This window comes from Cimex lectularius, unplaced genomic scaffold, assembly GCF_000648675.2.
Source record: "Cimex lectularius strain Harlan isolate CLEC.00 unplaced genomic scaffold, Clec_2.1 scaffold165, whole genome shotgun sequence".
Classification (NCBI taxonomy): Eukaryota; Metazoa; Arthropoda; class Insecta; order Hemiptera; family Cimicidae; genus Cimex; species Cimex lectularius.
Genome location: NW_019392863.1, coordinates 1,043,753 through 1,060,357, shown reverse-complemented (window position 1 = coordinate 1,060,357; position 16,605 = coordinate 1,043,753). Strand labels below are relative to the sequence as shown.

The following is a 16,605-nucleotide window of genomic DNA, read 5'->3' as shown; positions in this document are numbered from 1 at the left end:
GATATGTGCAATATTAACTTGTCTTTTTAAAAAATACGCTTTAGGGCTAAAACAAGCTTCACACATAAAATCATAATAAACATATAATCGCCAGGATTTCTCAAGATGTATTGTTTTCATTTTTAAAATAATAATACAAATATCAATTTAATTTTGGATATTATTACTTTTTAAATTATTTATAACTGTGTTTAGCCAGCTGCCGATAAAGTAAACACTTGTTGAGGTTTTTGTCCCTTGGCTTTAGAAGTTTAGCCGCCTAACCGCCAATCTGATCCGATCGAGCGTTGAGGTCTGTTTTCACTCCGTACTTTACGATTTTCTGCTGTTCGCCTTTACTAACCAGTTGGTAAGTATGGACCACTTGCCCTCGCATCAAGCTGTAAAAAATATTTTTTTCTATTATGTGGAATTTACTGTTTATATAAACGATTGGTTATAATGTTTTGTTTTTCTTGCGTTGAAATAAATTTATAAACGTAAAAAACGATTTTTAGAAGAGAACTATTCACTCATGGTAGTTATAGATTTCTCACTTTTCTCAGACAAGTAGTAGTTTTTTCTTTTAAACATTTATACCCGTCGTGACATGGAAAGACTGGTATACAACTACCTGTTTTTTTCCCCATTGTACATATTAGAACTGTAGTTGTACATGTATTTTCATATATGAATCGTGCCACATATTCGAAAGTGACAATATTCTCGAACATAAATAAGTTAGCCTCGTTGTTTTTCGAAAGGAATCTATCATAAAAAAAATTTCCTGTTAGGGTTTTCGTTAACTTAGGTTTTACTTTATTTAGAAAGATCTATAACTAATAGTTTTTTTTAACTCAGATCTTGGTGGTTTAAAAATTTCCATGTCTGATGCAACCTAACCACAATTTTTTTTAAAATAAATCCGTAAATCATATCTTGCCATATTTTTATTTCAACGTTTTTATTATAACAAGATAGGTCCAGGTGTTGTTGATGAGTAAATTGCTAAAGGCAAAGATGGGAATTGGAAGCAATCAAGTCGTTTCTGACAAATTGAAATACTGACCTAACCCACTATTTTTTGTTTTAATTATTAAATTCCTAAAGGGGCTTGTTTGTTGACATATTATGTGTTTGTTTAGTAGAGGCCAAAGGATTAAAATGCAAAATTTTTAAAATTAATCACTCGTATAGTAGCCTAACGACAGGGTGCCTGGTGGGTTGTAGACGATGGGGTTAAGCCACTTTACATTACGTTTTCATATTTTAATCGAACTTCCCGAATGGACAATTATTTAAATCTGATTAGTTTTGTAATATTAAATTTTGGTAGTAGAATATTCAATTTGCATAGGATATTTCGACCTAAACTGTTTGAACAACATATTTTTGAACATACATGTCCAAGTTTACCTTTGGCTCGATCGTCGCTGAACATCCTCCTAATCATTATTTGTTTCAGTATTTTCACCATATCACTTAATTAATGCATTTTTTGCCAGAAGGCCAGAACCCCAGGGGATTAATTACGCTTTCCAACTGGCTCTAACGTTTTTCTTAGTAATACTTACGATTTGTATTTTTATTTGTTGGAAATAAATATAAAACTGAAGTAAAGAATCACATTCGTAAAATTTATGGTTTGTGTGTATTATTTTAATGTTTTTATTATGTCAAGATAGCCCCAGGTGTTATTGACGAGTAAGTCAGAAAATGCTGTTTATAAAGATGGGAATCGGAACCAATCAATTGTCTTTAACAAATTGAGGGGGTTGTCTTAACCCACTATTTTTTAATGACTTAATCCTTAAAGTGCTTTGTTGCTTTCCAGTTCTCTCTAACATTTTTTCGTAGTAAGACTTCACATTATTTTATAATGTGGAAATAAATTTAAATATTAATAATAATTTCAATTAATTATTCTTTCTATGTAAGGTCTTGGTTGAAATAAAAAAAAGTCAGTGTGACGAGTGGGATTTGAACCCATGACCTTTGACTAAATACGCCGCTACTCTACCACTTGAGCTACGTGACTAAGATCCTCTCGGACACCGACTCTCCATCTCAACCCATAACCATTAGAATTTTCCCTCTTTTTGACATTTTCAAATGTTGTGTAATCAGGATTGGATTCTCAGCGACTTATGGAGTGGCCACAGGGGGCTGTTTAGTGAAATGATACTTCTTTTACTTATTAAATATTAATCCATTTTGCATTTTAGTGGTCAATTGACCAAGGTACTTCTTTTTAATTAATTCTTCTTTCTATGTAAGGTCTTGGTTGAGATAAAAAAGTCATTGTCATGAGCGAGATTCGAACCCACGACCTTCGGCTAAATACGCCACTGTTCTAACCACCTCAGCTATTGTAACATTGACTTTTTTATCTGCACTAAGACCTTACATAAAAAAGAATAATTAATACAGTCAATTATGACTGCTAAACATATATAAGTAATTAAATTCACTAATTACGTGGTCCGCTTGACCTTAACTAAAAACCTTGACCAACTAAAAACCTTAACAATTAATTAAGGTTTTTAGTTGAGATGAAAAAAAGTTAATGGCACGAGCGGGATTTGAACCCACGATCTTCGGCTAGATACGCTGCTGCTCTACCACTTGAGCTATTGTGACCTCGATCCACTCGGACATCAACTTCCTATCTCAACCCCATTATAACCCCTAACAGCTCCCTGTTGCCACTTCATAAGTTGCTGAGAATCCAATCCTGATTACATGACATTTGAAAAATGTCAAAAAGAGGGAAAATTCGAACAATTGTAGTGGTTAGAGCAGCAGCGTATTGAGCTGAAGGTCATGATTTCGTACCTTGCTCGTGATTTTTCATCTCAACCAAAAACCTTAGATAAAAAGAATAATTAATTGGAATAATAATTAAATTAATTTTATATAATAAAATTTATGAGTTTTTCTTTGAAGAGTGAGTTCATTCACCCTTTATATCTGTCACGGACCTTTAGCTCAAACATCACTGATCATCCTCGTAATCACAGTCATGGTTTTAGCTTTTTCACCATATTTATTTAATTAAATTTCCATCTGATGCAACCAGACCAGATTTTTTTAAAATAAATCCATAAATCATATCTTGTTTTATTTTGTATTATTTTAATGTTTATTATGACAAAATTAATTTAATATAATTTTAGCCAGAAAGCTTAAACCCCAGGGGTTAAGTTATACTTTCCAACTGTCTGTGACATTTTTTCATAGCAATACTTCATATTTATATTTTTATATGTTGGAAATAAGCTATAAATAAATAACCATATTCAGGGTTTAAATTTGAAAATAAAACTATTTTTTACAAACAAGATAATAAATTTCATGCAGCCTTCATTATTTGTAGTTTTCTTTTCATCTGGCATATGTTTTTTATTTAGTTTATATTATTTTTGAAACATCATAATTAATATTAGTCCATGTACTATCATTGTATAATTTTTCTAATTTGTGATGTTTTAAAAATTCAGATATAAATGAGAAGAATTTTAATTTAGATTTTGTTCTTCAGGCTGATATGATGGAAGAGGCTTTTCTAACCCCTAAAAGGGTTAGAAAGTCGATTATTCCTGAAGGGAACTCAGGGAGAAGACGCAACTTGTTCAATGTTGATGTCGAGGACGATATTGTCCCTCTAAGTCCTACTTCAAGTGAACTTAATGAATCTCCAAGGACTCCAGGGTAATGTCAAAAATGTTTTATTAGTACAAATAAAAACAATAAACACATTTTCGTTTCAGGGTGTTGACTCCATTGTCGATAAAGTCAAATATACCTGGAATAACAGAACTTGGAACAGACACGGGTATCATCTCTGCTAAAACATTTTATGGAGTTGCAGACAAGTCACCAATACGTGATGCAAAATCGCTGTTAGAAAGAGTTAGACAATCCCTTCCTGAAAGGCAAGTTTTTTTTTATAAAGTTAAAAAAAATTGAAATTAATTAATTATTATTAATAGCTATCATAAGATAAAAACAAGACTTAGTTTTGATGACGAGCCACCCACTCGAAAAAAACGTGCTAGGTCAGCCGGTACAGGCGAGTCGGCTAAGAGGTTAAAGAAAAAACAAAAATTGCAATACATACCGTTCAAGCCTAAAAACAGGAAGAGGCCTCTTCCACCACCACAGCCTAAAACTAAACCGACTATTATCGGGAATAAAAATGTAAAATACAACTGGGAACTTTTTGAAACTCCGTCTAGAAAATTTTTTAAACAAAAACCTAGGTAATTATATATTTCAAGTACATAACATACATTTTTTTTTTTTTAATTAAAAAAACTTTTGATGATTGTTTTTGTTATTTACAGTACCTTCGATCTGACGCCACCAGCTTCAAGTAAAAAATCAAAAATACCACTACTTAGTGCAGCAGCTTCTGACTTTATCCATTCGGACTCGGAAAATGAAGAAAATATGGGAGAAAAAGACTGCACAAATGGGAAAGGTTAGGTTTATCCTTTTGAACTGAAAACAAACTTGGTCACGATGAGATGAACAAAATTTAAGATTTATCTGTTATTTTTAGTACCGATTATGAAAGAGTTCCAGGAAATAATGCAGGACATCGTACAAGATCAAGATGAGGACGAAAGCGTCAGAAACGAAGTTAACCAACTTTTACACACTTTAGAAGACTTTGGTATGTGTTAATTCGAATTATATTATGTTCAATAAAATGTAATTGAAAAAAATTAATAAGCCATGAAAACAGTGTTTCAATAGAGTTAATATCAAATTTATTTAATTTTTTTAAAATAAATTATCTTCAATAATGTTAATAAAGCTAAACCTAAAATGCTTTTAATAGTGCATTTTATTTTTGTGTGCCTTGCTGAATTAATTACAATCTTTCAGATGAAAATTTAAAGGAAAATGAACAACCTGGACAAGTAACACCACAGAAATTGTTTCCAATTTTTGTAACTCCGAAAACACACTTCCCGTGCACCCCTTCTTCAACATTACCTTCAACACCAATGTAATATTAATGATTAAAATTATATTTAGCATATTTTTCATTAAAATATATTTTTATTTAAATATATATTGTGTAGGACCCCATTATCTTCACGGGTTCATAGAATGGGCCTTGGAGATGATCAGTTACAATTGGACGTGGGTCAGAAAAATCTAAGAGAGGTCGAATGCCCTGAATGTCATCTGTTCTACTGCAAAGGCCTGCCTGAAGATGAAATCAGGCATGAAAAATATCACATGAAAGACGGTGCATTTAAATTCAAGGTAGTTAATAATTATAAATTAAATTAATTTAATTATAAATAATAAATTGACTCAATATTTTAAATTAATTTTTATAAATTGTAGGGATGGAAAGATGAGAGGATTGTCGGTTTTGAAGGTGCCAATCGTATCATTCAAGTTAAAAATAGCGATCCAAAGCACAAATGGGAGCGAGCTTTAAAAGTAATGCTCTACGTTGACAAAGAGCTTGGTTTTCCCCCAGAAGCTCGTGAGCCTGAAGATGTTAGTTTTAAAAAAGTAAACTATCTTATATTGATATTAATGAATTTTCATGGGTTTTTTATTTTGTTTTTTAGATATTTTTATATATAAAAGATAAACAGGTGATCGGTGTTGTGGGTTGCATGGGAATAACCGAAGCTTATAAGGTTTTGGATGTCGGTATCAAAGACCCTACAATCGCCAGCGTCTGTTCTGAAGAAACTTATCCTGCCTGGTGTGGAATATCGAGGATTTGGGTCAGCCCTGATGTTAGAGGAAAAGGGGTCGCAACACAACTTCTTGACTCAGTCAGGTAATTTTTTTAAATTTCCAATTTATTTTTAAACTTATTAAAAAATTTATTAATTTTTTTAGGAGAAATTATATATACGGCATTGTTCTAGCAAGGGATCAGATTGCATTTTCATCACCGACAGTCGATGGAAAACAATTTGCAGAGCATTACTGCCAACGAAAAGACTACCTTGTCTATGTTTAACTTATTGTATTTTTAAAGTATTTTTCTCTTAAATATTACGTGTGTTATTTTAGTATAAGTCTCATGATTACTTTTATCAGTTAATTGTTTCTACTTATGTCAATTAATTTATTTGCATCACATTTTTTATGACATTCTAAATATTGAATAAATGATTTAGTATTGAAGTTTTATTGATGTGACAAAAAATCCTTCTGGAAACTTTTTTTTAAATGAGAATATTTCAACTGCGAGGTTGTATTAACCTTCGGAGTGCCGGTGCTTTTGAAAAAAAAAGCCCATTTGTAAGTATGTTGAGCTCGAATACAGGGCCACGGGATTTGAACTAGGGACCTTTACCTAACAGTGATGAGCGCCGTGTCAATACCTGAACCGTTGCGACCACTGACACCCCTTTCTGTAAACTTTTTAATTATCTTATTATTAAATTTGTAGCTTTATCAATTTTGATTTTCTTATGTGATTATTCTCTTTGGTTTTTCCATAAAGCATTCACATTAAGCAAGTCTCGGGCGACGAAAGTCAGCAAATATATAGGGCCAAAAGTTAGTCACCAACACATTGGCCATCCTCATCAAACCAAGCCTGTGGAATCAAAGTCAACATCAACCCTTTTGATATTACCGCCAGAAGACTGAACTTTGGCCAAGGCCAACCGCTTCGTTGGTTCTATTCGCCTTCCCTAGAACTAAGCAAATCATGGCTAATGAAGTGGTTGGCAATGATTTGCTTAGTGTATATGCGCCTACAGTCATTGCCTCACTTGCAAAAACTCATATATTCCATTTCCTTGTAAATATTTTATTAGTGAAACAACTACTATTGGAGAGAATAAAGGTGTTAAAATAATTTATGGGAGATAATGGCTGAGTTATTACTTCTCAAATTGTCATAGACTACACAAGGTGACCAGCATTGCCTTTGGTTTTTTTTATTATTATTTATTATATNATTTTTTTTTTAATATAATAAAAGTAAATATTTTCTAATACTAAAAAATAAGAATGTAAGCACTTCAAGGAGTGCTGTTAGAACCCAAATCATATACAGAGTTGAGGTCAAACTGCTTTTACTTTTGATTTGAACTTAAATCCATAATAAGAATTATTGGAAGGAGTAAGGCCTGGTATATATAAAGACAAATTTATATCAAGTTGTTTAATTTTTAAGTCAGCTAAAAGTGTGTTCCCTTGCAGTAGAGCCATACCACAGAAGGAACTTCACTTGTATTACAGCCAGAAATTCTTACAGTTACCCTCATCCTTTGAAGTAAAGAATACTATTCAGTGACTTTCTGGATGTGTCACAAATATTCAACCGTCTCCTATACCCTCTAAGGCACATCCTTCCAAAAACCTTGTATCCTTCGCAAGGCAATTCTCCCGAGTTAGTCAAGGACTACTTCGACTACTGTCCTGTGGGGGAGGAAGTGCCAGGGGTAATGTACCCGGACCAATCCTGTACCTTCTCTACATATCAGACTTCCCAACTACACCCTCTACCCTCCCCGCATCCTTTGCAAATAACAGCCATGACACCCTGATCCTGAACCTGCAATTGTCTCTGGCATCTCAAGGTACTGTCAATCAAATAGCTCAATGGAGCAAACTTTGAAGGATGAAAATTAATGAAAACAATGCACCCATGTTACATTCACCCTCTGATGCAAAACCTCTTACACTCCTCGCCAACACTCCTATCCTTAAAACCGACTGTGTACTCTACTTTGGGTTCTATCTTGACTCACACTTAACCTGGAACCGACACCAAATAAAAAGACAGGAACTGAACATATGCTCCGGACTTATCAATAAACTAGATGGATCTAACATGTTGACAAAAAAAAAAAAAAAAAAAAAACTGACACGCTACAAAACACTATTGAAACTGATTTGGACATAAGAACTAGAACAGTGAGGCTATACCTACCAATATCCAATAAATTCAGTCCTTATCCTAAGTCGTCAGAATCGCAGTCTATGCTTCTTACTATGTCTACAATACTACCCTCCTAAATAAATTATTCTCCACCATATTTTCTAAGTTCCACAGTAAGCTCCTCTTACTACCCACTAGCTCAATTCATGTCCAATATAAAACATCCATTGGGAGAACAACAGTAGTTGCTAACTCCTCTCAAGACAAAGAATAATGCAATTTGTATTATATCAAAAAAAAAAATATATATATATATATGTATAGTTTTATACAGATTATGATACGTATTTTATTAGAAAAAAAGTCTCAAGTGGAATTAAACGAATTGCAAATCTATTGCTAGTCTAGAAAAAACAAATCAATTTGAAATCAAGCGAACTGACAAAATAATTTATTAAAAATTAATAAACTAGCAGTAATTAATGTGGTCTGAAATATTGATAATTAAACAATTATTTAAGAAAAAATTATAAAAAAATTACCAGAGGGTTTTTGTATAAATTGTGGAAAACATTCACTTTTCTTACATTCCAGAAAAACAAACTTGTGAGATTTCTATGTGCGGTCTGCAGGATGATGAATCTGTAATTTGGTCGCTGCTTTGTCTGCCTTTCTTTGTTGTATTGCCACACTAAATATTGAAGATGGCGAAATGTTGAAACGAGTGTGACAAACCAATGCGACGAGGACAGGCAGACCAGGATAGTCAGAAACGACAAAATTACAAAAATAAATTTTAAAAAATTAAACAAATATTATTGCAAAAAATAACAAGAACAGTCTTACAGTTTCAACTTGAAGCAAGTAAGTAAAAGTGATTTAGTGCGTAGAATAAAAAATCACTACCTTAAATTTCTAAATTTTGGGTGCTGTCGCCCCTGGAATTTTAATTATTTTTTTCCTTGCTCCCCTTCCTCCATATAAATCAATCAGCAGAAGTACTGCTAATATGGAAAAACATAAGGCCACGTAAAAAATATTTTAAAAATCAAAGTTCACTGGAGCAAAAGAAAAGTCAAATACATATACAAATACAAACCATAAATATTAATAAATGTACATTTGGTAGCCACCACATCCCAGGTTTTTTTTCCCCAGTGGTGTCATGTCTAGCACATTAGCCAAGTCAGAAGTATGTCATTTTAATGAATTTTGGGGTAAAGGGATGAGTGAATGGGTAGAAATTCCAAAGACGTTGGTAGGAATTTAACCAAAGCCCACGGGTTTAAAAAAAAATTAACTACAATCAGATAACTGTAAGGAGAAGTGTAAGGATATAAAGATAAGTGTAAGGAGTATGTTTAATAAAAGAGCATCTAGAACAAAGATGGATGATGTTATGTTATGCTGCAGGACAGAACTGCACCTTTTATTTTTCAGCATGTACTTTCTGAAGTTAGGCAAAACGGATTTTTCGATTTATTGCCCAATGACAAGGAACCAACTTGTCTAAATTTCATTACATACACAATATAAATGTCTGAAGATGTCCATCAATTTCTCTTAATCGTTGATCAGGGTCATTTTTTAACAATTAATGATAGTAAAGCCCTGAAGAAGATTGAATAAAAAATCGAAATTGGTGAGTAATTAATTGTAATAAAAAGTCTACACCTCTGATCGATTTATTCAACAGTACACAATCTAGTTAAATAAATGTTATCAAATAACACAATTATTATTGAATAAAGGTTAAAAAAACATTATATGATTGCTTCTTTAATTAATAATAAGTAATATTCAATTAAGAAAAAAATGTTTAATTAGTTCAGAGTACAGTTTCAATAAATTCTACAATAAAAAAATTGTTTTTTGTTAAAATACACTTTTCGTTAAACTTTGATTTAGTGACTGGGTGTTTTATGGCCCTGAAAAGGGCCGGTGCTGTTTCGTAGCGTCGAGACGATGGATCGAGGCCGAGACCGTGTGCGTGGTGCCGTTGGTGGTGGTCTGTGATCAAGTAAACCGTTGGCAGAGGTCAGGGAGCGTTGACGGTTACGCGACAACTTTATAAAATGGCGTCTTTTTCTTTGAGTCATTGTTCTTTCCTGTTTCGTCGAGTTTAAAAGTTCAAAACATTATTAGCAACGCACTTTAGTTTTACGATTATAGTCTAGTGGCTTAGCAGAATCCTTGTGAGGTAGAAATAAGCCTAAAACAATAATAAGTGAATAACAGTTGCTCTTTTGGCGAAAAAAATCGAAGAGGCTTAACTATTAGCAGGTTGTTTTAATAGATATATTTTTCAATACATTACACTAGCTAATTATTATGGTTTGTTTTAATTTTCAGTTTTACTTGGAAAAAAGGGTAAAGAAACACAACCGGATACCATTTTGTTCGGTTCTTTTGATTAGCTGGCCAGTTCTCCAAAATTGTCTCCCGTCTTTGAGGTTCTAACAGATCCATTACGATAAATTGTAAAGCCTAGTACGCACTGGGATTCTTCGTTCGGATTTTTTGTCGCGGAGCTGCGTCTGGGATTCATTTTCTTGCATGAATCATGAATCAGGTGTGTTGTCTTTTAGTATGGTTAGGTTAGAATGGTTTCAATTGAAGTTGGATGGTTTGAATCCCACATTTTAATGTTGTGCAACACGATTTCTGGAGCGATAATGATGCATGCCAATGAGTCTGAGACATGTATCCGAGAATCTGCAACAAAGAGTCTGAACAATGAATCCCAGTGTGTACTAGAATTAAAGCGGTATGTAAATTTTTCCAATTTCACTTTATAATTTAATTATTTTCTATAGGTCTGGTTTATTGGTCTATGTGCTCACCATAATGATCGAAAATATTGGGTTTTTTTTGAAAATTTACTTAAAAAATAGTTTAATCCAAATTGACGTGAGTGATCAAATAGAATGAGATTTTTATATATAAAAATGAACAAGTAATTTAATTGAGACAAGTTTGGTTCGTTATGATTGAAAAATAAATCCGTTAACCTAAGATGAGAAAGTACATGCTGAAAAATAAAAAACAACCCACAATCGTATTTTTTCTTTTTTAATTATTTTTATTTATATATAATTTATATTTATAATTATATATATTTATTAATATTATTTATTTGTTATGTATAATATTAATAATGCTAATTTGTTTTCCTGTTTCTCCAGCCAAGTTATGGTCAGTACAATTAGAAGGGTAACTGACTTTTTTTGTTTGTTATTGTATTGCTAGCCTCTCTATACCTTAGGACGTTGTCATACATGTGATAAAATATTCAAGTACTCATAAAACATATAAAGTAAAATATTATAATCTGGTTAGCGTTCACACTACCCCAGAGTACTATTTTAACATTACTATTTTATAAGGTACAAAGATTACTTAAAATTATTTAAACTTTTAAAATTACGATCCTGAGGTATTACAACTAACAGATTAAATTATTAAATTAATCCTATTTTCTATTATTATTTGGAGGTTGTGAAATGCGGTCTGGTGGGACGTATGTTTTAGAAAAACATTTTCTTTATCGTGCCAACGTTTCGATCTTTATTGAGATCATCTTCAGGGCTCAAAGAGTTTGTTTTCCCTGTAGATGTGTCATTCTTATGTGTCGCGTTGAGAGTGCCCACAAGAATGACACTTCTACGCAGAAAACAAACACTTTGAGCCCTGAAGATGATCTCAATGAAGATCGAAACGTTGGCACGATAAAGAAAATGTTTTTCTACAACCTATGTCCCACCAGACCGCATCTCATAATCAACAAATAATCATCAAGTAACGGTCACTAAACACCACACATTCCCATTTTTTTATCATGTTTCAACAGTGGTTAGGGTGTCTGACTCGTATTTGCCACCTAGTGGTTCTGGGTTTGAATCCTGCCAGAGCTCGGACTTAATTGATTATAGTACGATGAGTGTGTTGCAAAGTGGTTTGACCCTTTGTTCGTAACACCCAACGGGTAGTTGGATGTTAAACCCTCCTATATTACAGGAATTACTTTACTGTAATATTTATTATACATCTGTGTGAACATTTTCTCCACTGCAACCTGGAACCTCTATGATTAAGACAATACTTTTGCACACTACTTTTAGAACTGCCTTATTGAAGTGACTCATACACTGGCTAGTGCCTTACATTCTCAAAGAATTTTTTTTTATGGCCAATATGTTCTGTCTCCCTACTTTAGTAAGTAAGAGTAAGAGTAGTAAGTTCTTTAGTAAGAGAGCAGTGGTTGGCATAGAGACCTTATTATCCTCAAATCTTGCCTGCTAAGAGAAAGAAGTTACTTTTACTTATTTTTTTGAGATTTATTCATCTCTTATCTTGCCTCATTCCTGCTACTTGAATTTTTTCTTTCTCAAGCTATTTTTACAATTTTTGGTACACTTTGGCAAACTGGTGCACCTAGTTGTGGCTCCAGTCCCTTGTGTGTGTGCAATTTGTCATCAATTTTCTCACACGGACTACCGTTGAAACATGCCAAAATATGTCTAGGGAGAACAGGCAGATCAGTATGCTCTGGGACGATTATATGGTGGATAGTAGTAAAATTAAATAATTATTTTTAAATTTGTTTTTAAAGGAATTTAGATCATCTTTTTTAAAAATGGGCCCCGGTTCCAAAACAAAGCGCAGCAGTAAAATAAAGCCAACTCAAACCAGAAGGGTGCAGAAAGTGGTACCTAAAAATCGGGTATTAAGTGATTCAAGCGCAAGTTACAACTGCCATCTTTTGGCAAACGCAGCTAGAAAATCGTGCGCTAAGTTAAAATATATTAAGGCAAGGTGAGACATTTCTCTGTAGTGTGTACACTATATATTTTATAGGAGGATGAAAGTATGAACTATTTCAGGATGCTTGCCTCGTCCAAATCGGATGTGAAAATCAAATATCCTTTACTGCCGAAAACAATGATTGATTTTATCGATGATGATGAGGACGATAAGGAAGTGAATGATATGATTTATAGACCGCTGAATGTTCAACCAAGTAAAACAGCAAAGTGTATTAATTTTATTAAAGTGTATAATATATGTTATATTTGTTATATAATGCATGATACAAAGACACTCTTAGTCTCTGTAAGAGTCATGATGAGAAACATAATAATTTGTAGTATTTAAGGGTGAATTCTTAATTATAATACTTTTATTGAAGGATTTTTATTGATTTAGTTAGGGATAAGGATGAAAGTACATTAAATCAAGGTATATTTAAATTATTTACCAGCGTTATTGTTGTGGCTTCTGACTTTTGAACTTTCAGCAGAGAATTTAATGGAAGATATAGAAAAATCTACACCGACAGTAAAGCTCGAGGTCCCAAGATGTGAGGAGAACAAGTCAACATATCCACTGAAAATTGAGCTGACTGAAAAAGAAAAGCCCTTAATTCCCGAGAATGCTTCGACACCATTAAAATGCAGTTTAAATCCTTCTGTGTCAATACATGTAGGTGTAGCTGAAAGAAAATCTTTAAATTGCCACCTTTCCCACCGGATAATGCACAAATCTTTCCAAAGACTGTAGAAACGAGTTCAACTTCTAAAGTTGTGTATAGCAGCCCAAGAGAATTGTTCTCAACAAAATTATCTTCTGCCACTTATAAACCGCCACCAACACACTCTTGTTGTATGACTGTTTCATGGACGATTCAAGGGACCTCACCATTGGTTTTGTTATGCAATGTGTGCAAGACTCGGCGGATGTTTGAATTTGAAGGGAAACAAAGTATAGCTGGACAACCATGTCACTTGCAGGATATTTCCAAGGTTTTCAATCTTATATAAATTTTATGTTTAAGTCTCTATGCGAAATTTCCTTTTCAGCATACACCTAAGGATGCATCATCCTTACCTTTAAAAGGTTTAACGGCCATTGAATATGATCCGTTGCCGTTTACATCAGAAATTGCTGCACAAAAAAGTTCAAAGTATGTTTTACCTTAATTTAATAATGTTTCCAAAATATTTTGTACTTGTTGAAAGTCACAAAGTAATTTATGCAATAATTTGTTGGACTTGTTTTTTTTTTTAAATAAAAAGTATTCTTGTATACTTATTAAAATCATATCCAGCTTAAGTCTTATAATGGTTATGCCATGTAGTGAGCTGTTGCAACCGAATATGATCAAGTGCCATGAATGTCACCTGCACATTTGCCGGAACAGACCACAAGCAGGCGCCCAGCCGGAAATGTACATAAAAGAACCAATATTCTTTTTCGAGGTGAGAGCGTAATGTACTGTTTGAATATGTAGATTTTATTTTTTGAATCATAGGGATGGAAAGTTGAAAGGGTTGTAGGGTTGAACGGGTCCAACCGTACAATCTTAATAAAACAAAGGGACAGGAGACGAAAATGGAATCATGCCCTGGGCATTGTAAATTGTATTGACGAAACACTCAAGTTGCAAGATAAGAACAAAAAGCCCGATCAGGTATGTTGATTTTTGTCCCATTTTTAAAAAATTACAATTGTTACATTTATTCCAGATTTATCTGGTTGTCAATGGCAACAAAGTAATAGGAGTTGTAGCTTGTGTCAGCATCACAGAAGCGTACAGAATTGCAGATTTTGGTGTAGACAATGTCTATTCTCAGGAAACTTATTCTGCTTTGTGTGGGATCTCTAGTATCTGGGTCGATAGAGGATTCAGGAGGCAAGGGATTGCATCACAACTCCTTGAAGCAGTCAGGTACTTATTTTGATTGTGAGATTCTCTTTTGTGGTCAGCAGGGTAATGAACCTGTAATTTGGTCTGGCATTTGTCGCTCTTTTGGTATATCAGATGAATTTCGGCTTCTCAACATCCCTGAAGATTACAAGAAGGGGAAACATGTTACAAACCAAAACAACAAGGATTTATAGGCCAAACTGAACGAAAATGACCATACTACAGGTTCATCATTGCACACCCCAAAGAGAAAAAAAATTGTCCTAAAATGTTGTAATTTTACCTTGTAGGAGGAATTATTTATCGGATGTCGTGCTGAAAAGGGACCAGATAGCTTTTTCACCACTCACTGCCGATGGGAAGCGATTTGCTCAAAAATATTGTAGACGAAAAGATTTCCTTGTTTACATATGACCTTTTTCTTCTTCTTGTTGCAAACTAGTTCTATATATTTTGTATTGTTATTTGTCCTTTCTAATTCGTTCATAGAATGATGTTTTGTGTAAAATTGTATTTTCAATGAAATCTCAAAGAATTATATTATTTTAAACGATCAAGCTGGATTCATTGTGTCATCTCAATACCAATTCTTCAAAATAATGATTTCTGAAAATAGAATGTTTTTACACACTATAATCAGATGCACAATTGAGTGGTGAGTACTTAGTTATTTTGGCCCAGTGCACTTCAAACTATTGCCTGGTGGTCCCCACTCATTTTGGTCAGCTTGTTCTCATTCTTTTAGGATGAGGCAGTTCAACGAGTGTTGAATCACATCCCCAGTTATCCCAACTGGTTGGCTCAACACAGAGCACACAACTTTGCATTTGTTCTTCACACCAAACGCTTATTTGAGCCAACTGAACATTGAAATTGCAACTTGCAATTTCAATATGGAACAGTTCATTGAAGAAATTCAGATTTGCCAAAAAATTTCAAATTAAAATACCTGATAGAGCAGACTAGGAGAAAGGGACTCAGTTAATGCCCGATCATGTCTGGTATACAGATGGATCCAAGATGGAGCAAGTGTTGGGAGCTGGTATTTATGGAAATAAACCAAGAAGTAAGAATTCATACAAGCAGTATGCATGTCTTTCAAACAGGAGATTAAAAGGCTAGGTATAAGAATAGCCATCTACTTGTACACCACACCAGTCATTTGGGATTGCATTAGGGCCTTGCAGACCTTGAGGAAAATAAAAGGACAGAGGCAACTAACATGCCGAATAAATTGGCCAAGGAAAGTTTGGTGAGGAATCCTATTGGTGCTGACCCCTCTTGTGGCATACCAAACTACAAAAAGCATGATTCTATTAGACAATAGTAAAAATAAGCCCTCCATTCAATGGAAATTTAGTCCATGACAAAGGCATGCGAAAAATTTTGCCAAAGTACCGTCATAGAAACTAACGGCAACTTAAATCTAGGATTTGTCAAAATTAGAATTATATTGGATTGTTAACTGGTCACTAGACTCAAGAGTGGCAGAAACAAGCCTGTGCAGATATGGCCAGGAAGAAGAGGAAACAGTGGAACATGTATTCTGTTGGAGTGAAGGTTTGTGAGGGCTAGGATTCCTACTCCTCAGACTTTTGAAGGGTACAGACTGGGTCTTTGAAAAATATTTGGTAAAAAGCTGTAAGCTTAATGAGCACTTGTTCAAAGCAAGCATGAAGTTTGCTCTAGAGGTTCTCCAGGACTCAATGAGACTGCAGGTTTTAACAAAAATTATTACTAAAAACTGAAGATGGCGTGCTGAAATACGTGAACAAAAAAGGGAAGATCGGCAGGAAGACTGAAATAATCAGAAACCAAACTACAATAATTTACCCTTGTCCATTTTTTTCAACTTACATATATCAACTGATCCAGTTTATAGTATGTTAATTTGTTAACAAACCAGACTGATCTATTTTACTACTTGCTTCTGGATAATTGCAGTTTTTTGATTAATATGACAGGGCTCATCCCAATAGTTTGCAATTTTTAGTTTTTAACACTAAATATATCTTCTTAGAAAAATTTACAAATTAATCTT

At 33.6% G+C, this 16,605-nt stretch overlaps 2 protein-coding genes across 8 annotated transcripts; both read left to right on the top strand.

Annotated features, from left to right (window-relative positions):
* Positions 1-231: 231 nt before the first annotated feature.
* On the top strand, positions 232-6,147 carry LOC106666186 (N-acetyltransferase ESCO2-like). Its single transcript, XM_014393190.2, has 11 exons — positions 232-349; positions 3,521-3,690; positions 3,750-3,914; positions 3,972-4,241; positions 4,326-4,462; positions 4,544-4,657; positions 4,873-4,996; positions 5,073-5,259; positions 5,344-5,502; positions 5,577-5,794; positions 5,857-6,147. Exons 2-11 carry the CDS (start codon positions 3,527-3,529, stop codon positions 5,978-5,980), a joined length of 1,662 nt encoding a protein of 553 aa, XP_014248676.1. The 5' UTR covers positions 232-349; positions 3,521-3,526; the 3' UTR covers positions 5,981-6,147.
* Positions 6,148-9,756: 3,609 nt separating this feature from the next.
* LOC106666263 lies at positions 9,757-15,120 on the top strand. Of its 7 annotated transcripts, none has more exons than XM_014393337.2 (12): positions 9,757-10,141; positions 10,211-10,430; positions 12,471-12,673; positions 12,742-12,893; positions 13,064-13,096; positions 13,158-13,339; positions 13,411-13,659; positions 13,717-13,820; positions 13,995-14,115; positions 14,169-14,327; positions 14,383-14,585; positions 14,855-15,120. In XM_014393337.2, exons 2-12 carry the CDS (start codon positions 10,422-10,424, stop codon positions 14,976-14,978), a joined length of 1,539 nt encoding a protein of 512 aa, XP_014248823.1. In that variant the 5' UTR covers positions 9,757-10,141; positions 10,211-10,421; the 3' UTR covers positions 14,979-15,120. The 7 variants fall into 7 exon arrangements, with proteins under 7 accessions (XP_014248823.1, XP_014248825.1, XP_014248824.1 ...); XM_014393339.2 differs by having other exon boundaries at positions 12,742-12,878; positions 14,855-15,119; XM_014393338.2 differs by having other exon boundaries at positions 12,742-12,878; positions 13,155-13,339; positions 14,855-15,119.
* The last annotated feature ends 1,485 nt before the right edge of the window (positions 15,121-16,605 follow it).